The 22,405-nt window shown below is 54.3% G+C and overlaps 1 protein-coding gene and 1 non-coding gene across 5 annotated transcripts; both read right to left on the bottom strand.

Annotated features, from left to right (window-relative positions):
- Positions 1–3,701: 3,701 nt before the first annotated feature.
- TRNAS-CGA (transfer RNA serine (anticodon CGA)) lies at positions 3,702–3,783 on the bottom strand. The gene has a single exon. It is a non-coding gene; the product is annotated as a tRNA-Ser (tRNA).
- Positions 3,784–10,396: 6,613 nt separating this feature from the next.
- LOC140895981 (small ribosomal subunit protein bS16m-like) lies at positions 10,397–18,117 on the bottom strand. 4 transcript variants are annotated; one of them, XM_073307003.1, is made up of 4 exons: positions 18,064–18,117; positions 12,154–12,184; positions 11,506–11,766; positions 10,397–10,686 (listed from the first exon to the last, which is right to left on the bottom strand). In XM_073307003.1, the coding sequence occupies exons 1-4, from the start codon at positions 18,100–18,102 to the stop codon at positions 10,571–10,573; spliced, it is 447 nt and encodes a 148-aa protein (XP_073163104.1). In that variant the 5' UTR covers positions 18,103–18,117; the 3' UTR covers positions 10,397–10,570. The 4 variants fall into 4 exon arrangements, with proteins under 4 accessions (XP_073163104.1, XP_073163108.1, XP_073163107.1 ...); XM_073307007.1 differs by lacking the exon at positions 18,064–18,117 and adding an exon at positions 17,773–17,842; XM_073307006.1 differs by lacking the exon at positions 18,064–18,117 and adding an exon at positions 17,685–17,768.
- Between the last annotated feature and the right edge of the window lie 4,288 nt (positions 18,118–22,405).

Genomic DNA, 22,405 nt, shown 5'->3' on the forward strand with positions numbered 1-22,405 from the left:
GCCCGACCTGGCTGTGACTTCCAAGCTGGGCCTCCCGCTCACCAGTCGCTGGGGTATCCGTTCTCCAGGCCTTTGCCTGAGGGCCCAACTGACAGGAGAGATCACCGCTGGTCCTCTGTAACAACAAACTACCTCTCCCACCTCGTTAAACAAACAGCACCCAGGGAAACTGAGGCATGCAAACCATTGAAAAACCAAGAAAATCCCCCCGTCATCACCGATGGCTTTGGCCCTGTTCCCCACAGCATCGCACCAGGAGCGGATGTTGAGTGGCTTGCCCGGTATGACACCTAAATCCTTGACAGAGTCACGGCTTCCCGGAGTACAGTTCCCCCTCGGTGGCCTGCCTGCTTTGTCCTGCTGCCCCCTCCCACTGCGCCAAGAGGGGACCTGGTGACTGGAGCTGCTGTGGTTGTGTGAGAGCGCCGGGCTGAGAGACCAAAGGGCACCTCCGTTCTGGAACAGAGGGGTCTGGCCGGTAGGCGCAGTCGCCCCCGGTTTGGGGCACAGAAGGGGCTGTGGCTGGCAACAGCTTGAAGCCCGTCCCCCAGCTGCGCTAGGCACTGTTTGAATGAGTGCAACGTCCGTGTTATATACGGGCTCCTGGGGCTCGGTCGGAAGCACTGAACTGCCTCAGAGTTCTCTGTTTGCAAGGTCGGTCCCAGGAGATTAGAGAGACAAGGCAGGGAGGGGATCTTTTTCATTCTCCAACTTCTGCTGGGGAGAGACAAGCCTTCGAGTTCCGCAGATCTCGTCCTCAGACCCTGGTCTCTCTCTGTTAGCCGACGGCCAAGGATGTTTGGTGAGGTGCCAGCTATGCCCGTTTATACCATCCGTGACTTTAACCGCTAGGACGCACTGTCCCTTCGCGGCGGGCAGCCCGGGCTAGGCTGACGGATGCCCCAAGGTCCTAACCACCCGTGACTTTAACTGCTAGAGCTCAGAGCTCCTTCGCAGCGAGCAGCCAGGATTGACTGACAGGTGCCCCAAGAGTTTGCCCCGTGGAGGCGGCACAACTCAACGCTAGGCTCTTAGTACTCTCACCTAATGGCCAGGCTTTAGAGCCAAAACGGCTGAGGTTCTTTAATTGTGTTGGCTGCTTTACAGTAAACCAGAGAAAACAAGTCAGGCTTATGCATAAATGGTTACCAAAATTTATTAAGCTACATTCTAATCATGTGGTTACAAAATTGCTAGTGCCTACTTATTTAAATGTAGAGATGTTACACACACAAACAAGTTACAAAACTGAAGCCACAATCCCAAAGAAAGAAAACAAAGTATAGAGCTCTATTTCAAAATATGTGTACACTAAAGATAGGAGATCAGGTGTGGGTGCTTCTTACCCTCCTTGCATCTCTCGATTCCAGCGGTGCCAAGCCAGGATCGGTCACTCAATTCCGCGGAAAGACGAATAAGGGACAAGGCGTAGGGATCCTCTTAGCTGCAGAAGCCTTGGGAGGCTGTCACTTATCTGACCAGCAGATAGATAGTGAAAAGCACTCAAAAATCATGGTGCTGTAGGTCCCCTACTTATACCTCTGTACTCCTTTATTCTCTTTCTCCTTTCTTATGCCAAATTGAGGCTGGTCTGTCGGGGTGACGCCAGCTTTCGCAAGAGTAGTTTACACTTGCAAGGGAGAGAAACAATAAGTGTCGACTACTGGACATTTCTTTTATCAGGGTAAATATTTTCCCACCTAGGATGTTGGTGTGAGTGCATCACTCTATTTAGTAGGGGCGAAGAGCCATGTCTGTCACAGGGCCTCTGCCTGCAGTGAGCTTAATCCTTGTATCTGTTCCCAGAGGCACATTGTAGCAGCACACCTGTGCTTTCACAGCTTCAAAGGCTGTGCTGGAATATATGTTAAGTGCCCTGTTCCGGCTTCCTCCTGTGTTTCCAGCAATGCTGGTCTGAGCGGGGGGGGCTGGCTGTCTGGCTACACTCTCCCCAACAGAACCGGGTCCAATAAACCATATGACCTCCCCGCCCTGGTCTCTCGGTGTTTTCTGCTCCCACGGGCGTGGCTGGGAAGGGCCACAGGGCTCAGCAGGCTCAGGGAGAAACCTCAGCCCCACTGGAGACAGGAGGGGAGCAAACCTCACAATCCGTGTGGTCACTGCAGGTCTGTGCAACTGCCCCCCACTCACTCAGTGGCAGTCTGTGGGGGAGGTCTAGGGTGGCCAGGTGTCCCGATTTTAGAGGGACAGTCCCGATTTTTGGGTCTTTTTCTTATATAGGCTCCGATTACCTCCCACCCCCGTCCCGATTTTTCACACTTGCTGTCTGGTCACCTGAGGGAGGTCTGGCAGCCCCCTCCCCAGCCACAGTCCATGCGTGCCCAGCAGTCCCTGTGAAAGCTCACCTTTTCCGGGTGTCTGTTTCACACCCTCTGCCAGAGACGTTCCCCATTCTTTCTCCAGTTCAGCTGGCAGCAGGTCTCGTGCGAGGGGCGGGGGAGAGCTGAGATTTCAGGCTGCTGTCTTATGGCGGGATTGCTGCGATTAACTGGCTGAACGTGCTAATTCTGAGGACGAAATGGGGAAAGGGGCAGAGATCGAGAGTCAGGGAGTGAAATGGAGAAAATACAGGAAGCATTTCGAGCAAGGGCGAAGTGCAATAACCAGAATCCAGAATATTCTCTGCACCCCTTGTCTAACTCTGGGCCTGATTCTCTTCCGCATTGACGGCCCTTTCCCTGTCTCCGGCCGTGTCTGGAGGGCTTTATGCCCCTGTCCAGCCCCTTCACACTGCCAGGAAGGGAGAGGTGTTATGGAATCTTAGCCCAAAGAGGAACCAGGCCCTGTGTCACCTTCATCCTGGGTTTCAGATGACCCCGAGAAGTTGGGGGGCCACCGGGGCCTAGAGCATGGCCCTGCCACAGCGGCCCAGCCCCCGGTCATCCTCTTCCCCCGAGGCCCCGCCTCCCCACTGTTCACTCCTCTGGCCCCCGAGGTCCCCCTACCTGCCCCTCGCTCCTCTCCGCCTCTTCCCCCAGGACTCCACTCACCCCTGCTTGCTCCTCTCTGCCCCTTTCCCCGAAGGGGGGCTACTGGGGGGCCACGGGGCCAGGCACCCGTCCCTTTTCTCTCTCTTCGGTGAGCGGGGGGCAGGGGGGTCCTTGGGGAAGGAGGTGGAGCAGGACAGGAAGAGGCACGAGAAGACGGGGCTACGGGGGAAAAGGCCGAGGGGGGTTGGGGTGCAGGTTTTGGGGGAGGAGGTGGAGGGGGGATGGGAAGAGGCAGAGCAAGAGCAGGGCATCGGGCTAAGAGGCAGAGGGGAGCGGGGTGCAGGCGGGGCCCCCACTTCTCTGGAGCTTCGCTTCCAGCACTCGAAAGATGACCATGGGCCCACGGGCCTCCGGATGGGAGACCCGCCCCACATCCCCAGCGTTTCCCCCCCGCATGGACGGCCTTTTGGGGGAGGCTCAGCCTCCCCTGGCCTCTGATACGGGCTGCCCGTGCTCAGTTCCTTCCACGCTCTGGAGAGGAGCAGCACCCAGGGGTGGGGCTGAGCCGGGGGGCGCTGGGTGAGGGGCAGAGGCCTGAGACCGCAGGGACACAGCGTGAGGCACCATCCCAGGCATCCCCCTGAAAGGAGCAGAACAGGGTTTACCTGGGGTGGGGAGTGTATGGAGAGCGTCCCAGGGCCGGTGGAGATGTATTGCCCTGGTGAGCAAGTGTGGCTAAAACACAGGCCTCGCGGTGAGCAGGATTTGAACCTGCGCAGGGAAACCCGATTGGATTTCGAGTCCAACGCCTTAACCGCTTGGCCCTCACAGCTGTGAGTGACGTGGCCCCCAGTGGCAGTCTCTACTGGAGTGGCTGGAAGCCGACGGGAGGGAGCTCTCCACCCTCAACGAGCAGCCGTAGCCATGTTGGCAAGAGAAGCTCTCCCAGCACCATAGCACTGTCCACACCGGCGCTTAGGTCCGTGTAACTTGTGTCACTCGGGGGGTGGCTTATTCACACCCCTGAGCCACATACGTTCTACCGACACAAGGGGGAGTGTAGACGCAGCCTTAGCAGAGACGCGATTAAGATCCACTTCCTGGACACTACTGTGCTAATAAACGATGGTCACATAAACACCACCCTATACTGGAAACCTACTGACCGCTATTCCTACCTGCATGCCTCCAGCTTTCACCCTGACCACACCACACGATCCATCGTCCACAGCCAAGCTCTGCGATACAACCGCATTTGCTCCAACCCCTCAGACAGAGACAAACACCTACAAGATCTCTATCAAGCCTTCTTACAACTACAATACCCACCTGCGGAAGTGAAGAAACAGATTGACAGAGCCAGAAGAGCACCCAAAAGTCATCTACTACAGGACAGGCCTAACAAAGAAAATAACAGAACGCCACTAGCCGTCACCTTCAGCCCCCAACTAAAACCCCTCCAATGCATTATTAAGGATCTACAACCTATCCTGAAGGATGACCCAACACTCTCACAAATCTTGGGAGACAGGCCAGTCCTTGCCTACAGACAGCCCCCCAACCTGAAGCAAATACTCACCAACAACCACATACCACACAACAGAAACACTAACCCAGGAACCTATCCTTGCAACAAAGCCCGTTGCCAACTGTGCCCACATATCTATTCAGGGGACACCATCCCAGGGCCTAATCACATCAGCCACACTATCAGAGGCTCGTTCACCTGCACATCCACCAATGTGATATATGCCATCATGTGCCAGCAATGCCCCTCTGCCATGTACATTGGTCAAACTGGACAGTCTCTACGTAAAAGAATAAATGGACACAAATCAGATGTCAAGTATTATAACATTCATAAACCAGTCAGAGAACACTTCAATCTCTCTGGTCACGCGATTACAGACATGAAAGTTGCGATATTTCAACAAAAATACTTCAAATCCAGACTCCAGCGAGAGACTGTTGAACTGGAATTCATTTGCAAATTGGATACAATTAATTTAGGCTTAAATAGAGACTGGGAGTGGCTAAGTCATTATGCAAGGTAACCTATTTCCCCTTGTTTTTTCCTACCCCCCCCCGCCTCAGAGTTTGTTGTTAAACCCTGGATTTGTGCTGGAAATGGCCCACCTTGATTATCATACACATTGTAAGGAGAGTGATCACTTTAGATAAGCTATTACCAGCAGGAGAGTGGGGTGGGGGGAGAGAAAACCTTTTGTAGTGGTAAACACCCATTTTTTCATGCTTTGTATGTATAAAAAGATCTTGTGTACTTTCCACAGTATGCATCCGATGAAGTGAGCTGTAGCTCACGAAAGCTCATGCTCAAATAAATTGGTTAGTCTCTAAGGTGCCAAAAGTCCTCCTTTTCTTTTTACTGATAAAGTTTGCGGATGATACCAAGATGGGAGGGGTTGCAAGTGCTCTGGAGGATAGGATTAAAATTCAAAATGATCTGCACAAACTGGAGAAATGGTCTGAAGTTAACAGGCTGAAATTCAATACGGAGAAATGCAAAGTACTCCCCTTAGGACAGAACAGTCAGCTGCACACCTACAGAGCAGGACTTGACAGCCTAGGAAGGAGTACTGCGGAAGGGGATCTGGGGGTCAGAGTGGACCACAAGCTAAATATGAGTCAACAGTGTAACACTTGCAAAAAAAGCAAACCTGATCCTGGGCAGGATTAGCAGGAGTGTTGTAAGCAAGATACGAGACATAATTCTTCTGCTCTACTCCATGCTGATGTGGCCTCAGCTAAAGTATTGTGTCTAAGTCGGGGCGCCACATTTCGGGAAGGATGTGGACAAATTGGAGCAGGTCCAGAGGAGAGTAACAAAAATGGTTAAAGGTCTAGAACAGGGGTTCTCAACCTTTTTCTTTCTGAGGCCACCCACAACATGCCATTAAAATCTCCAGGGCCCAGTGTGGGAGGGGGAGGCTCTGGGCCGGGGAAAGGGGGGAAAACAAGTTTCCATAGGTATAGTTTGACTTCTGTTTTGGGTGGGCAGGGGCCAGTGAGGCTCAAGCCAGCTCCAACGTCGGGGTCTGGGGATGGTATGCTACATCCACCCCCTGACTCACCTCAGCAGGCCACCTGCCTGTCTGGACTTGGGGGGCCTACAATCAAAAATTATAACTCAAAGGTGCGGGGGGCTCAGCTCAAAAAGTTTGAGGTGCAGGGAGAGGGATAGCTAGGGGCTGTGTGCAGGGGTGTAGCTCAGGGTGCAGGGAGGAGGTAGCTAGGGGCTGTGTGTGGGCAGAGGGTAGCTCAGGGTGCAGGGAGGAGGTAGCTAGGGGCTGTGTGTGGGCAGGGGGGTAGCTCAGGGTGCAGGGAGGAGGTAGCTAGGGGCTGTGTGTGGGCAGAGGGTAGCTCAGGGTGCAGTGAGGGGGGCAGCTAGGGGCTGTGTGTGGGCAGAGGGTAGCTCAGGGTGCAGGGAGGAGGTAGCTAGGGGCTGTGTGCTCTCAGGGCTCCCCTGCGCTCCCTGTACCCTGAGGGCTCTGCCAGCCACAAAGCAGCCGGGTCCCCCCGCCCAGGCAGCTCTTACCAGCTGCATGAGCAAAGGGGAGCAGCTTCAACCCCCTGCAGCAGCAGGAGACGAGGCAACGCTGCGGCTGCCTGCTCCATGGCACCAGTCAGAGCAGCAGCTGTCCCACGCTGCCGGACTCTGGCTTCCCACCTCCGACCTAGCCAGGGGGTGGAGAGAGGAGGTGGTGGAGGGGGTGTGTGGAGCTACCCCAGGACTGCCCTGTTCTTGCACTGTAGTTTGGGGGGGGTGTAACACCCCTGTGTTCCCCCAACTCTGCCCATGGGCTCAGGGCTTCTGTCCCTTGGGGAGCACCGGGGCTCGGGGCTCCAGAATTCAGCCCTGCTGCTCCCGGCTTCAGCCCTGCGGGAGGTGCTGGGGTTCGGGCTTTGGATTTTAGCCACGGGGCCCTGTGGCCCCCCTGAAAGGGTTCATGGACCCCCAGTGGGCCATGAACCTCCTGTTGAGAACCGCTGGTCTAGAAAACATGATCTACGAGAAAAGGTTGAAAGAACTGGGTTTGTTTAGTCTGGAGAAGAGAAGACTGAGAGGGGACATGAGAACAGTTTTCAAGTAGATAAAAGGTTGTTACAAGGAGGAGGGAGAAAAATTGTTCTTGTGAATCTCTGAGGACAGGACAAGAAGCAATGGGCTGAAATTGCAGCGAGGGAGGTTTAGGTTGGACGTTAGGAAAAACTTCCTGCCAGCATAGTTAAGCTCTGGAACAAATTACCTAGGGAGGTTGTGGAATCTCTGTCATTGTAGGTTCTTAGCAGGATCGACAGTCACCGCTCAGGGATGGTCTAGATGAGGGGTAGTCAATTATTTTTTGTCAAGGTCCAAATTCTTCATCAATGTACAGTCGGGGCCAGACTGCAGAGAAAATCATTTAAAAAAATAATAATAACGATAATATGTAAATAAAAAGTTTGTGGGGTCCGTTCAAAAGCGTCTGGCAACCCGGATTTGGCCCGTGGTTCGCCTGTTGACAGCCCCTGGTCTAGATAATACAGGAGAATTACGGAGACCTCGGGAATGGAGGTTGTTGGTAACTTTGCCCAAGCCGTTATGGGCTGCTCCTCAGGGCGGAGTGCTCGGAACGGGGGCTCACGCTCTGCAGCGGCTGCCCGGCAAGTTTCTGATTCTCGCCCCCTGACTGCAAGGGTGATGCGTGAGGCACCCGGGGGCGCTTTGGCACCAGTGGGTGCGCAGTGCAGGCCGGGGCCCTTTCAAACGCAGCCGCTCCTACAGAGCGCGGCAGGCGGGCAGGAGTTCGGGCTCCAGCAGCTGACGCTCTCGGCCAGGTTCCAGCAGCAGCTCAGGGAGCTTCTTTCCTGGACTGAGACTAAGGTTGCAGGCTTGTCCCCCTCCCAGCCATAGGCGGGAAACAGCCCCTGTGGCTCGTGCAGACCCCAGCACTCCTTCTCGGGAGCTCACAGCTGTGCCTGTGAACCTCAGCGTCTTCACCTGTACGTGGCTGGCCTTCCGCGTGGCAAGTCGTGGGTGGGGACAGGGACAGGCAGCCCCGATGTGCCGAACTGGACGATGCCATGCCGGCACAGCTCAGTATTTGTTGGGTTTTTTTGTGTTTCGTCTCCGCTGCTGCCTGACTGCGTACTTCTGGGGCCACATGGTGTCTGGCTGACGGGTCCGTCTGTAACTCTGGTGTTCGTATTTTTGAGGTTCTACTGTACTTAGTCCTGCCTTGAGTGCAGGGGACGGGACTAGGACGGTCCTTCCAGTTCTGTGATTCCATGGACAGGACTAATGTGAGTTTTTTAATCTGACTTCCTGCATTACACCAACAACATGATTTTATCCAGCCATAGGGCAGCAGGGCTCACCATTCCCCCCGACACCTCCCCAAACCCCCATTTATCGCCCCCAGCCCTCACTGCCTTCCCTGGTTCCACCTCTATCCCCCCCATTGCCCCAGACCCCTGCTGCCTCCCTCTCAAAACCCGGGGCTTGCTGAGAAAAGCGAAACAAAGAAACATGCAAGTATCACTTTTCACAGCACACTGACTAGCTACCGGGGAGGCTGTGAAAAGTGATACTTGTATGTTTGTTAATATCACTTTTCACAAACTCCCAGCTAGCTACTGAGTGTGCTGCAAAAAGCAATATTCAACATACAAATATAATTTTTCATATTATTTGTGAGTCTGAAAAAACCCTACATAAATAAATTACAAGGATTTGGACACGCGTATGTGCATATTTATTTGTTTTTCCTACAGTTACGTATTTTAGGGAAAAGTGTCAGTGCGGCCACCAGCAAGAATTGGTGGGTCACAGTCCGAGGCCACCAAAAAACGTGTTTGGAGAACCCCTGGTTTAAATGTACTAATAGGCAAAATCCAAACCAGCCATGTCTGCCTGAACCTTTTCAGGCAGGACTTCAGGTATCACCCAAAAGATCTTATTTTTCTTTGGTTCCATGTATATATTTGCTCAGATTTTACGTCTCCATTAAAAATGTAACCAATTCCCAGCTGCCTGGCAAGTGAGAGCTGGCTGAGTTTCCATGGTTCTCCCCGCACCCTTATGGGTGTGCTGCCAAGGGAGCAACACACAGGCCTGCAATGAATCTCAAGTGCCTCTAACTTGCCTAGCTCTTCTCAGCCATTTCTCTTGCTGTGAGCTGCCCTCCTTTTGAGCCCCACCAACTTCCTCACATGCAGGAACAGCAGCAGATTGCCATCTTGGAGCAACAGCTGAGGAAGGCGACTTTTCTGTCAGCACTAGAGTGGTCTATTGTATTGTGCTCTTCTTAAATAAGCAGGATACTGTGATCGTCCAGTGAGCGTGTCTCAGCTTTGTTACGTCGAGTGCTTTAAAAGGGGTGATGCGCTGCACTGTGTGGGCTGAGAAAGATCTCATGTGCTCCCCATCATCAATTCTGAGATTTGCACTGATTGGCATTAAGGCTTTTGGGGTGATGGTTCTATGACTCAAACTCAGTGGCTTTGTTTGGTCTACCAGAGTCTGAAGTTGGTGATCTTCGTGGATGGTACAAGCCTTACCTAAGACATTTAAGCGAGTTAGAATGTGGATGGAAGACTCTAGAATGAATGATGTGCGAGTTCCTCCAAGTAACAGGGATAGCCGTCTGCCTCTGAACATAGCTCAATTCTTATTGTGCTTAACACGCTGGAATATGAATGGCTGCTATGGGTGGCTGATCATCTATGAACATCATGTAGTAATTCCTGGATTTTTAAATTATTGTTTTAGCTGGACGCATGTATAATGTTTGATCAAATACTGTTCAGGGAGAAAGGTATAAAACCATCCAAGTATTTGCTATGTTTAGAGCGGTCATGTTCTGTGGGATACCTTCTGGAAGAACAGTAGTGTGGTTAAGTAATTCGTGTCACATTCTGTGCTGCACCCCTGCACCAAAAAAAGGATTTTCTGCTGCTTACACTATTTGCAGCTTCACTGGGTGAAAATAAAGAAGCAACAGTGGCCAGGTCTGAGTGTCCCTCCTCTAACAAAAATCTTGAAATAGTTCACTGTAAAATTAAAAACCAACTGTGGCTTGTCTTAAGTAATGGTAAGGTGACGTTTAGAAGGAAGCCTCCAGGTGCATCCTCACCTGTTCGTTGATCCAGCACAACTTCCTATACATTAGACTCTTACGCCAGTCAGTAACGCTCTCTCTACCTCCACAATAGAGCTATTTTGAAAACGGGAGTTTATATTCAGTTTGTATGAATGCTGTAATCTGGAAGGCCCAGATCCACAAAGGTATTTTCGTTCTTGACTTCCATTGGATTTCAGTGGAATTTAGGAGCCTAAATTTTACCTTGGTGGATCTGGGCTTAAGTAATTGCAGTTTGACAAACATGAAAGATTAATAATTTGTGCAAAATAAGAAGTAATTAACAAATGAGGACAATCAGAATCCTTGTCTGAGGACTCCTAAAGCCTCAAAATACTTTAATGTTCTTATGAAATAATTCACATCCACTATCATTTCTTTGCCTGTAGTAAATATATTGTCCTTTTTAGTTGGCACACTGTTCTGATCGTTGTCTGTACAGTAATCTTTTGAGTAATTCAGTTCAGTTAGATGTTATCAGTCACCTGGAGTTTCTTCCTCAGAAGCTGTTATGGCTTCCAAGGCTCTTCTCTTCCTTAATCTTTCTGCATTTGTGATTGTCATAGGATGCAATGGGAAAAATCCAGAAAGACCTGAAAGAAAGATGATTTATGTTTATAGCTGGAGTTGCAATATGACTGTTCTAGACTCACAGATTCAAAGGCTAGAAGGGAGCGCTGTGATTATCTCGTCTGACATCCTATATAACATATTCTATAGAACTTCCCCAAAATTATTCTTAGCATATATATTTCAGAAAAACATCCAATCTCAAGTTAAATTGTCAGTGATGGAGAATTCATGACAACCCTGGGTCAACTGTTCCAATAGTTAATGAGACTTTTAAGAAGTGAGAGTAATTGTCTCTCTCACCAACCCTCTAGTGGCTTGAAGTACCTTTTACTGCTGTCTCAGCCAGCTCAGTGTCTCCATAAATGAGACCCGTTCCCATTTCCTCAAAAAGAACAGGCGTACGTGTGACACCTTAGAGACTAACAAATTATAGCTCATCTTAATTAGCCTCTTACAGTTTGTATGGCAACTCCCACCTTTTCATGATTCTCTGTACGTGTATATAGATCTTCTTACTATATGTTCCATTCTATTCATCTGATGAAGTGAGCTGTAGCCCACGAAAGCTTATGCTCAAATGAATTTGTTAGTCTCTAAGGTGCCACAAGTCCTCCCGTTCTTTTTCCGGATACAGACTAACAAGGCTGCTACTCTGAAGCATCCCATTTCCTGTGGCCAAAAGAAGGGTGATTGCATATATACATATTCTCAAGAATTCATGCAAAGAAATGAAGAAAGAGTCTTTGGTACTCCAAGTATGCGGAGGATCACCAAGGAAAACCTATGGTCTTTGAAGAGAAATAAGCAAATAGTTGAGATTGGAAAACACACTGAGTTACCTAGAAGTTTTTCAACCGGTTTTGTGACATGTGCTCCACAACCAATCCAGTGTTTGATTCTCTCGATGTTCAAGCCAACAAGCTTTTCATTGTGGCTATTTGGGAGTGGGTCATAGCAGCCCACTTGCTCCAAATACTTGCTGTCCCGTGCTCGCTTGTTATATGCGGCCACTATACGGAAGAAGGGTCTGTTGGCACAACCACCAAGAGCCAATCGGATAGCTACGTGTCCTCCATGATAATTTTTCATAAGGAGATGAGCTGAAGGGAAGATCAACAGGTGTCACAATAGATTTGATTATAAACAGATGCGTATAGACATCGAGCCAAAAAATTCCAAAGGCCTTAGAGAAAAGCTTGGTTTCATTTAAAAATCAAGAAAACTGCTGTAACCTTCCCTTACGCAGCAACAATAGATTATTCTTCATGATGGAATCGAAGTCTGTACCTGGCCAGGAGATTGAGGTCTTACAGCAATTTATTTACAATAAAGATGACAGATTTGCTCTACCAACCCTTAAGAGAGTTCAGCGGTGAAGGCTGCACTTTCTCCACTAACTGTGATTGATTTAGAGGGATGCAGAAACTGGGGTCTGTCAGTACAACATGGTGTGCGCGCAACCCTTAACAAGCCCTGTCTGCACTTACCAAGGTGCACCATGATAACCCTTGAAAGCACCTGAAAGAGGAAAAAGACCATGAATGAATCCCCGCCACTCCCAAACACAGAACAAGGGGCTAGCCCACTGCAGCTGTGCCGCTGTAAGTGCTATAGGGTAGACATAGCCTGAGTTGACAGAGACGAGAACCTGAAAGTTATACACCGGACCCTCGCTAGAACACGCGTCTATATAACACAAATTCTGATAGAACATGGTTGCGGATCCCAAATTTAGTAACCGTCATTAACTTTCATTGTAACGCGGTCCCCACTGTAACGCAGTACCCCCTAGAATGCGGGATTTGGCATGGATCCCAAATCCCACATTCTAGTGAGGGTCCAGTGTAGTTTGAAAATCCTGAGGGAAACATGGAAACATGGGAGTTTAGTTGCAAGCCCTGCCCTGGCCCCTGTAGACTCTCTCTCTCATGACCCATGTGCCATGGCGATCCTGGGAATGGAAGTTTGAAAGCACCTGCCCCCACTCCCACTTTTATGCTTTGGGGTTTAGGTAACTTTCAACCTCTTAGGAGCACAGGCAAAATGAAAAGATTTTTTTTCCCCCCTGGTAGCCCTGCTAGGCATCAGCCTCACTGCCGCACCCTGCTTGCTTTTCTGTTTCAATAGCTTTGTTGCTAGGGCAATGCCAACAAGTGCCACATGAGTACATAAAATCACTTGTCATTTTAAGGTAAGAATTAGTTTCCCCATTATATTGGTGTTCTGAGGATTTGGTATTATTTTATATATGTACGTTAAGGCTGTCAATCACAGTTATCTCACACGATTAACTCAAAAAAATCAATCGCGATTAATCACACTTATAACAATAGAATACCAATTGCAATTTATTATATATATTTTGATACATTTTCAATACTGATTTCAATTACAACACAGAATACAAAGTGCAGAGTGCTCACTTTATATTATTATTTTTTATTACAAATATATGCTCTGTAAAAATGATAAAACAAAAAAATAGTATTTTTCAATTCACCTCATACAAGTACTGAAGTGCAAACTCTTTATTGTGAAAGTGTAACAAATGCAGTTTGTTTTTTTTTTGGTTGCATAACTGCACTCAAAAGCAAAACAGTTGAAAACTTTAGCGCCTACAAGTCCACTCAGTCCTACTTCTTATTCTGCCAATCGCTAAGACAAAAGTTCGTTTACAACTGACGGGAGATACTGTTGCCTGCTTCTTATTTACAATGTCACCTGAAAGTGAGAACAGGCGTTCACATGGCACTTTGGTAGCCGGCGTTGCAAGATATGCCAGATATGCTAAACATTCGTATGCCCCTTCATGCTTCGGCCACCATTCCAGAGGACATACTTCCATGCTGATGATGCTCGTTAACAAAATAATACATCAATTAAATTTGTGACTGTACTCCTTGGGGGGAGAATTGTAGGTCTCCTGCTCTATTTTACCTGCATTCTGCATATGTTTCATGTTACTGCAGTCTTGGATGATGATCCAGCACATATTCGTTTTAAGAACACTTCCACAGCAGATTTGACAAAACGCAAAGAAGGTACCAATGTGAGATTTCTAAAAACAGCAACAGCGCTCGGCCCAAGGTTTAAGAATCTTTACAATTTTTTTGTTTTTTACAGAGCAAATATTTGTAATCAAAAATAAATATAAATTGAGGGCTGTACACTTTGTATTGTGTTGTAATTAAAATTAATATATTTGAAAATGTAAGCATGCCAAATATTTAAAGTAAATGGTATTCTATTGTTGTACAACCGCACAATTGTGTTTTTTTTTTAATCGCTTGACAGCCCCAATATATATGTGTGTGTGTGTGTCTATATGTACACACTATGAAAATTACTTGATTGGGTTGCAGTAATTGTTATTCTTGGATATTAACTAGTTCAGGGACTCCTCAAATCTTGCTGCTAATTGCCCGCGGTTTAAGAAATAGCCGAGAACTCCCGGTTCACAGGACGTGTGTGCAGGTCTCTGTGTGTGTGGGGGGGTCTCTGGGTCTGTGTGGGGTGTGTGTGTGTGTGTGGGGTCTCTGTGCGTGGGGGGGTCTGTTTCGTCGGTGGGTCTGTGTGTGTGTGTGGGGGTCTGTCTCTGGGGGGGTGTGGGGGTCTCTCTGTGTGGGGGGGTCTGTCTCGTGGGTGTGGGGGGGGGGTCTCTGTCTCTGGGTCTGTGGGGGGGTCGTGGGGGTCTCTCTGTGTGGGGGGTCTGTCTCGTCGGTGGGTCTCTGTGTGTGTGGGGGGGTCTCTGTCTCAGGGTCTCTGGGTCTGTGTGTGAGGGGATCTCTCTGTGGGTGGGTCTCTCTGTGTGGGGGGGTCTGTCTCGTCGGTGGGTCTCTATGTGGGGGGGGTGTCTCTGTCTCAGGGTCTCTGGGTCTGTGTGTGAGGGAATCTCTCTGTGGGTGGGTCTCTGTGTGTGTGTGGGGGTCTGTCTCGTGGGTGTGTGTGGGGGTCTCTGGGTCTGTGTGGGGTGTGTGTGTGGGGGGGTCTCTGTGCGTGGGGGGGTCTGTTTCGTCGGTGGGTCTCTGTGTGTGTGTGGGGTCTCTGTCTCTGGGTCTGTGGGGGGGTGTGGGGTCTCTCTGTGTGGTGGGTCTGTCTCGTTGGTGGGTCTCTGTGTGTGGGGGGGGTCTCTGTCTCTGGGGGGGCGTGGGGGTCTCTCTGTGTGGGGGGTCTGTCTCGTCGGTGGGTCTTTGTGTGTGTGGGGGTCTCTGTCTCTGGATCTGTGGGGGGGGGTGTGGGGGTCTCTCGGTGTGGGGGAGTCTGTCTCGTCGGTGGGTCTCTGTGTGTGGGGGGGTCTCTGTCTCAGGGTCTCTGGGTCTCGTGTGTGGGGGGGTCTCTCTGTGGGTCTCTGTGTGTGTGGGGGGGTCTGTCTCGTGGCTGTGTCTCGTGGGTGTGTGTGGGGGTCTCTGGGTCTGTGTGGGGTGTGTGTGGGGGGGGGTCTCTGTGCGTGGGGGGGTCTGTTTCGTCGGTGGGTCTCTGTGTGTGTGTGGGGTCTGTCTCTGGGGGGGTGGGGGTCTCTCTGTGTGGGGGGGTCTGTCTCGTCGGTGGGTCTTTGTGTGTGGGGGGGTCTGTCTCTGTCTCTAGGGGGGGTGGGGGTCTCTCTGTGTGGGGGGGTCTGTCTTGTCGGTGGGTCTTTGTGTGTGTGGGGGTCTGTCTCTGTCTCTGGGGGGGGTGTGGGGGTCTCTCTGTGTGGAGGGTCTGTCTCGTCGGTGGGTCTCTGTGTGTGTGGGGGTCTGTCTCTGTCTCTGGGTCTGTGGGGGGGCGTGGGGGTCTCTCTGTGTGGAGGGTCTGTCTCGTCGGTGGGTCTCTGTGTGTGGGGGGGTCTGTCTCTGTCTCTGGGGGGGGTGGGGGTCTCTCTGTGTGGGGGGTCTGTCTCGTCGGTGGGTCTCTGTGTGTGTGGGGGGGTCTGTCTCGTGGCTGTGTCTCGTGGGTGTGTGTGGGGGTCTCTGGGTCTGTGTGGGGTGTGTGTGGGGGGGGTCTCTGTGCGTGGGGGGGTCTGTCTCGTCGGTGGGTCTCTGTGTGTGTGGGAGGGTCTGTCTCGTGGCTGTGTCTCGTGGGTTTGTGTGGGGGTCTCTGGGTCTGTGTGGGGTGTGTGTGTGGGGGGGTCTCTGTGTGTGTGGGGGGGTCTGTCTCGTGGGTGTGTGTGGGGGTCTCTGGGTCTGTGTGGGGTGTGTGTGTGGGGGGTCTCTGTGCGTGGGGGCGTCTGTCTCGTCGGTGGGTCTCTGTGTGTGGGGGGGTCTCTGTCTCTGGGTCTGTGGGGGGGCGTGGGGGTCTCTCTGTGTGGGGGGGTCTGTCTCGTCGGTGGGTCTCTGTGTGTGGGGGGGTCTGTCTCTGTCTCTGGGGGGGGTGGGGGTCTCTCTGTGTGGGGGGTCTGTCTCGTTGGTGGGTCTCTGTGTGTGGGGGGGGTCTCTGTCTCTGGGGGGGGGTGGGGGTCTCTCTGTGTGGAGGGTCTGTCTCATCGGTGGGTCTCTGTGTGTGGGGGGGTCTGTCTCTGTCTCGGGGGGGTGGGGGTCTCTCTGTGTGGGGGGTCTGTCTCGTCGGTGGGTCTTTGTGTGTGGGGGGGGTCTCTGTCTCTGGGTCTGTGGGGGGGCGTGGGGGTCTCTCTGTGTGGAGGGTCTGTCTCATCGGTGGGTCTCTGTGTGTGGGGGGGTCTGTCTCTGTCTCTGGGGGGGGTGGAGGTCTCTCTGTGTGGAGGGTCTGTCTCGTCGGTGGGTCTCTGTGTGTGTGGGGGGGTCTGTCTCGTGGCTGTGTCTCGTGGGTGTGTGTGGGGGTCTCTGGGTCTGTGTGGGGTGTGTGTGGGGGGGGTCTCTGTGCGTGGGGGGGGTCTGTTTCGTCGGTGGGTCTCTGTGTGTGGGGGGGTCTGTCTCTGTCTCTGGGGGGGGTGGGGGTCTCTCTGTGTGGGGGGTCTGTCTCGTCGGTGGGTCTCTGTGTGTGTGGGGGGGTCTGTCTCGTGGCTGTGTCTCGTGGGTGTGTGTGGGGGTCTCTGGGTCTGTGTGGGGTGTGTGTGGGGGGGGTCTCTGTGCGTGGGGGGGTCTGTTTCGTCGGTGGGTCTCTGTGTGTGGGGGGGTCTGTCTCTGTCTCTGGGGGGGGTGGGGGTCTCCCTGTGTGGGGGGTCTGTCTCGTCGGTGGGTCTCTGTGTGTGGGGGGGGTCTGTCTCTGTCTCTGGGGGGGGTGGGGGTCTCTCTGTGTGGGGGGGTCTGTCTCGTTGGTGGGTCTCTGTGTGTGGGGGGGGTCTGTCTCTGTCTCTGGGGGGGGTGGGGGTCTCTCTGTGTGGGGGGGTCTGTCTCGTTCGTGGGTCTCTGTGTGTGGGGGGGTCTGTCTCTGTCTCTGGGGGGGGTGGGGGTCTCTGTGCGTGGGGGCGTCTGTCTCGTCGGTGGGTCTCTGTGTGTGGGGGGGTCTCTGTCTCTGGGTCTGTGGGGGGGCGTGGGGGTCTCTCTGTGTGGGGGGGTCTGTCTCGTTGGTGGGTCTCTCTGTGTGGGGGGGTCTGTCTCGTCGGTGGGTCTCTCTGTGTGTGTGGGGGGGTCTGTCTCGTGGCTGTGTCTCGTGGGTGTGTGTGGGGGTCTCTGGGTCTGTGTGGGGTGTGTGTGTGTGGGGGGTCTCTGTGCGTGGGGGGGGTCTGTTTCGTCGGTGGGTCTCTGTGTGTGGGGGGGTCTGTCTCGGGGGGGTGGGGGTCTCTGTGCGTGGGGGGGGTCTGTTTCGTCGGTGGGTCTCTGTGTGTGGGGGGGGTCTGTCTCGGGGGGGTGGGGGTCTCTGTGCGTGGGGGGGGTCTGTCTCGTCGGTGGGTCTCTGTGTGTGGGGGGGGTCGGGAATTCAAAGCTGCTGGTTTTATGCTGCGCCCCCCCCCGTGGCTGGCCCCGCTCCCCCCGCCGGCCCCGGCCCCCCCGCTCCCCCCGCCGGCCCCCCCCGCTCCCGCCGCCGGCCCCCCCGCTCCCGCCGCCGGCCCCGGCCCCCCCCGCTCCCGCCGCCGGCTCAGGGCGGCCCCGAGCCCGGCCCCCGCTCGCGGCCGGCGCGCGGCTACCTGGCGGAGGGGCGGCGCTGCCAGGCCCGGCCGGGCTGCTCCCCCCGCTCCCGCTCCCGCCGGCTGAACCCCCCGGACCCGGCCTCACGGGCCGCCGTAGCGCGGCAGCGGGTCGAGTCCCGCCGGCGTCAGGGGGCGTCGCTGCGCTGTCGGGGCCGAGCCGTAGCGCGCCTGCGCCGTGCGCGCCCGCGTCTCGCGGCCGCTTTTCCCATCGGCCCCCGCGGGAAGTCGCTGCGTGGGGACTACTCCCGTCAGCCACCGCGCGGCCCCGGGCACGCTGGGAGACGCAGCGTGCGCACGTACGTCACCCCGCAGGCTCCGCTCCCGCCCCGTCGCTGTCGCGTCGAGATGATGTCACAGCGCGCGACGCTGCCCCCACCTTCGGACCGGGCCCCGCGGGTGACCCTCCATTTCCCATCAGCCATCGCGGCGCGCACGCCGTGGCCGCGGCCCGAGCCGGCCGTCCCGCTCTCCGGGCGAGGCCCGCTCGGTGCTGGGCTCCCGGGGCGGCCGCTGGGGGGCGGGGCGGGGCGGGGCGCGGCAAGGTCTCCCCGGGGCCGGCTGCCCGGAGCGCGGCTCTCCCGCCCCGCCCCGCCCGGGCTGGTCCCAGGAAAAGCCTCGGGCCGGTCGGGCCGCCCTGGCGCTGCCGGGCCCATCCCGGGCGGAGCCGCGCCTCCGGGCCGGGGTCCCCTGCAGAGCCCGCGGGGCGGCCGGGCCCGTGGCCTGCCCGGGAGGCGGGGGCCGCTCCCGCGCCCGGGCCGCTGGCAGGTGATGGCAGGGGGCTGGAACCCCCCGGGAGGAGTTCAGTCTCTGGTCACGCGATCACAGACATGACGGTCGCTGCCTTGCAGCAGAAAAGCTTCAATCCAGGCTCCAGCGAGAAACTGCTGAACTGGAATTCATTTGCAAATTGGATACTATTAATTTAGGCTTAAAGAGAGACTGGGAGTGGCTAAGTCATTATGCAAGGTAGCCTGTTTCCCCTAGTTTTTTCCTACCCCCCCCCCCAGATGTTCTGGTTTAACTTGGAGAGTGGTCAGTTTGGATGAGCTATTGCCAGCAGGAGAGTGAGTTTGTGTGTGTGGTTTTTGGAGGGGGGTGAGGGGGTGAGAGAACCTGGATTTGTGCAGGAAATGGCCCAACTTGATGATCATGCACATTGTGTAAAGAGTTGTCACTTTGGATGGGCTGTCACCAGCAGGAGAGTGAATTTGTGTGGGGGGGTGGAGGGTGAGAAAACCTGGATTTGTGCTGGAAATGGCCCACCTGTTGATCACTTTAGATAAGCTATTACCAGCAGGTGAGTGGGGTGGGAGGAGGTATTGTTTCATGGTCTCTGTGTATATAATGTCTTCTGCAGTTTCCACAGTATGCATCCGATGAAGTGAGCTGTAGCTCACGAAAGCTCATGCTCAAATAAATGGGTTAGTCTCTAAGGTGCCACAAGTACTCCTTTTCTTTTCGTGATGCGTTAGTAATCTGTCCTCTTCGCCATGATGTTTGTGACCCTGTGTATCCTAGGGAAGTAGCCCATGGGCCATTGTGCATCTATTGATTTAAAATGGACACTGGTGGTGTACAGACGAAGAAGGACAACTTTTCAAATCCAATGCGCACAGAGATTGTATGGACACTTCAAGTATTGAGTACAATGCTTTTATCCTCAATTTGCTCATTAAACAAAGACAAAGGAGCAGGATTGGGAGGTTAGGCACTGACTTCCCCAGAATCATTCCTCTCTTACGGGGGGGCAAGTTTTTTAGAAATTTTGGTGGTGCCCAGAACACTCAGAGGCTGCCCCCGCCCTCCAAACTCCACCCCCAACCTGCCAAAGGCTCTGTGAGGGAGTTCGGGTTGGGGGAGGAGGTCTGGGGTGCAGGCCCTGGGTTGGGGCAGGGAATTGTGGTGTAGGACGGTTGAGAGGTTGGCTCTAGGATGGAGTCTGGGATACAGGCTCTGGGATGGAGTTTGGGTGCTGGGTGCAGGCTCCGGGCTGGGGCACAGGGTGGGGGTGCAGGTTGGGTGGAGGGGTGCAGGCTCTGGGAGGGAGTTTGGGGATGGGAGGGGCTGCGGGGGAGGGGCTGCGGGGGAGGGGATGCAGGCTCTGGAATGGAGTTTGGTTGTAGGCTCTGGGCTGGGGTAAGGGGTGGGGTGTAGGAGGGAGTTTGGGTGCAGGAGGGGGGTGTGGGAAGGGGATGGGGGTGCAGGCTCTGGGAGGGAGTTTGGGTGCAGGAGGCGGGGGTGGGAAGGGGGTGGGGGTGCAGGCTGTGGGATGGAGTTTGGGTGCTGGGTGCAGGCTCTGGACTCGGGCAGGGCCTGGGGGTGCAGAAGGGGGTGAGGGATGCAGGCTCTGGGATGGAGTTGGGGTGCAGGCTCTAGACTGGGGGTGCAGGCTCTGAGAGGGAGTTTGGGGGCCAGAGAGGGGTGTGGGCTCTGGGAGGGGGTGATGGGTGTTGCGGGGAGGGGACTGCCATCACATGTGGCTTCCTTCCTCCCCTGCTCCCCCTCCTCATAGCCTTACTGGGGCTGGGGACAGGGCTGCCCCTTGCCCAGTGTTTGCAGAGGGGTGGGTGGGTGGATCAGAGGGTTAAACACTCACCGAAGCCCCAGCGGCTGCTGAGGTGAGTCAAGCGGGTCCACTCCAGATGTCTCCCGCCAGAAGGCCCCTCGGCATCTGGTGCCGGGAGAGGGGAGCGGGGGAGAGGGCTGCCAAGCATGTGTGTGCCCCCTCCCACTCCCCCTTCCCAGGTGCTCTTGTGCGGGTCTGGAGCTGCCGGCAGCGGAGCCCAGGGCGAGACGCGCCGCTTTCACTCAGCCAGGGGGCTCGGGGGGGCAGGTGGGGGCTGGGGGCGGATGCTCTGGACCAGGGGCCGCTCCAGGCAGGGCCGGGGGAGAGACCCAGATCCAAACATTGTTGGAGCAGGGCCCTAAGCCCTGAATATTTCTGAAGCCCGGGTTCCACAAGGGACTATAACTCGCTGCCCCTGCTCTCCTAGGAATTCCCACGATAAATCTCCTGTCAAGGAAGAGCCTGAGGAATTGTGATCAGAGGAACTACCCAGAGCACCAGACAAATCAGGGCCCTGAGCTGAGAAAAACCAAGCCTCAGCCAGTTCACATTATTTCAGCTGTCCTCAGCACAGACACCCCTGAAGCACCCGAGGATTACTTGAAAGGCTTTGAGAGGCTTGGCTCTGCAGAGCGAGAGAGAGGGAAATCAATGACAGAGTAGACATGGGATGGAAAGTTACAGGGACACAAATTTCTCTGGTTATGTCGAGCGTGTTTCCAAAATCTGACCCGTTGCCTGGCGCAATGGCAGAGCTTGTGTTAAGAAGACAATCTAGGAGTATTGTACCTTTAGCCATGGCGCACAAAGAAGAAGATGGTTTACGAAGTGATTGACAAGTGGGGGCGGTGGATGACATCCCCGCTGAGATGCTTATTGGGAATTATTTTTTGATGTGACTAATGGTGTGGATGTGGTCACTTGCAGCCAAAGTGCATCTTTGTGCTGAGATCCCAGGGAGAAGGGGGGAAATCCCAGAAGCTACTCAGAGCGACAGAAAAAGTCTCTTTGACACCCCGGCAGTGGAAAGAAGCAGCGTGTCTCCAGCAGCAAAAGGAGGTGGGGAGATGAACTCCTGCAGCGCAGCAGAAGGCAGTCTGCCCCGTGCCCTCAGAGACAAAGGGGTGGAAGAGGTGCCTGCCACTGAACAAGCTGTTCCAGTTGTTCACAGCCAGAGTTTTGCAGTTGAGGAAAGCATAGCCCTGGCCCAAGAGAGCACCAGGGATGGTGGCTTAGAGGGGGCCCCAGGAAAGGAAAACAGGGAAAGGCCTTTTAAAGAAGACGGAAAATTGTCTAGGAAAGCTCCAGTGGGAGAGAACCAAAGCCCTGACCAACCCTCTCAGCAAGTGAGTGTGCCCAGGCAGCACCCTGGCGAGTCATGTTGTGAGCACAGGCATGTCCTCATGCTGGTCACTTGGGGATGGATGCCCCACACAGGGGGGCTGACTCAGCCTCTACTTCCCCCACCCCCCCACCCCGCCAGGCAAGCAGCCTGGAACTCAGACTCAGAGAGTGGACGGTGTCGCGGACCGTTCAGAGGAAAGCAGTCACACAGCCAACCCCTTGGGGACATGGGGTGGTGGCAGACGGGCTCTCCCTCCAGGCCCCAGTGCCTATGTCCTGTTTTACCTTGCTGGGCTCAGGCACATCTGATCCCTGGGGGAGCAGGGGTTGGGATTCACCAGGCATCCATTTTGACATACTTGTGGAAAAGGACGGTATCTCTTTAAGGCAAAATTCAGCCCCTGCCTCTGTAACAGCCAAGGATTTGAATCCAAGGAGCCTTCATGCTGAACAGGCATCTATGTGAAGATGGAAATGACCTGGCTGGCTGGGGCTGGGGGGTGTCTTCCCCTTGCCTGGCAGCACAACGGAAGCAGCGGAAAGAATGCTGCTGGTATCAGGGACACCTGGACAGAGGGAGGATTTTCTCAACCCACAGAGCCCACATTACAGCCCTTCAGGAAAGGGGGCTGGAGAAGGACTCAGTCCCGGGGGTGAGGGCATCAGGTTGACCCTAAGAGGGGAGATGGGCTTCTTGCATATGTGCAGCCCTGGGGTTGGGAGACAGCTCCAGACCGGCCTGACAATGAGCAGGAGCACCCTGCATCCTCACCTCACCGGAGTCTGCAACACCCAGGGCCATCCCTCA

The sequence above is a fragment of the Lepidochelys kempii genome, chromosome 11, assembly GCF_965140265.1.
Source record: "Lepidochelys kempii isolate rLepKem1 chromosome 11, rLepKem1.hap2, whole genome shotgun sequence".
Lineage (NCBI taxonomy): Eukaryota > Metazoa > Chordata > Testudines > Cheloniidae > Lepidochelys > Lepidochelys kempii.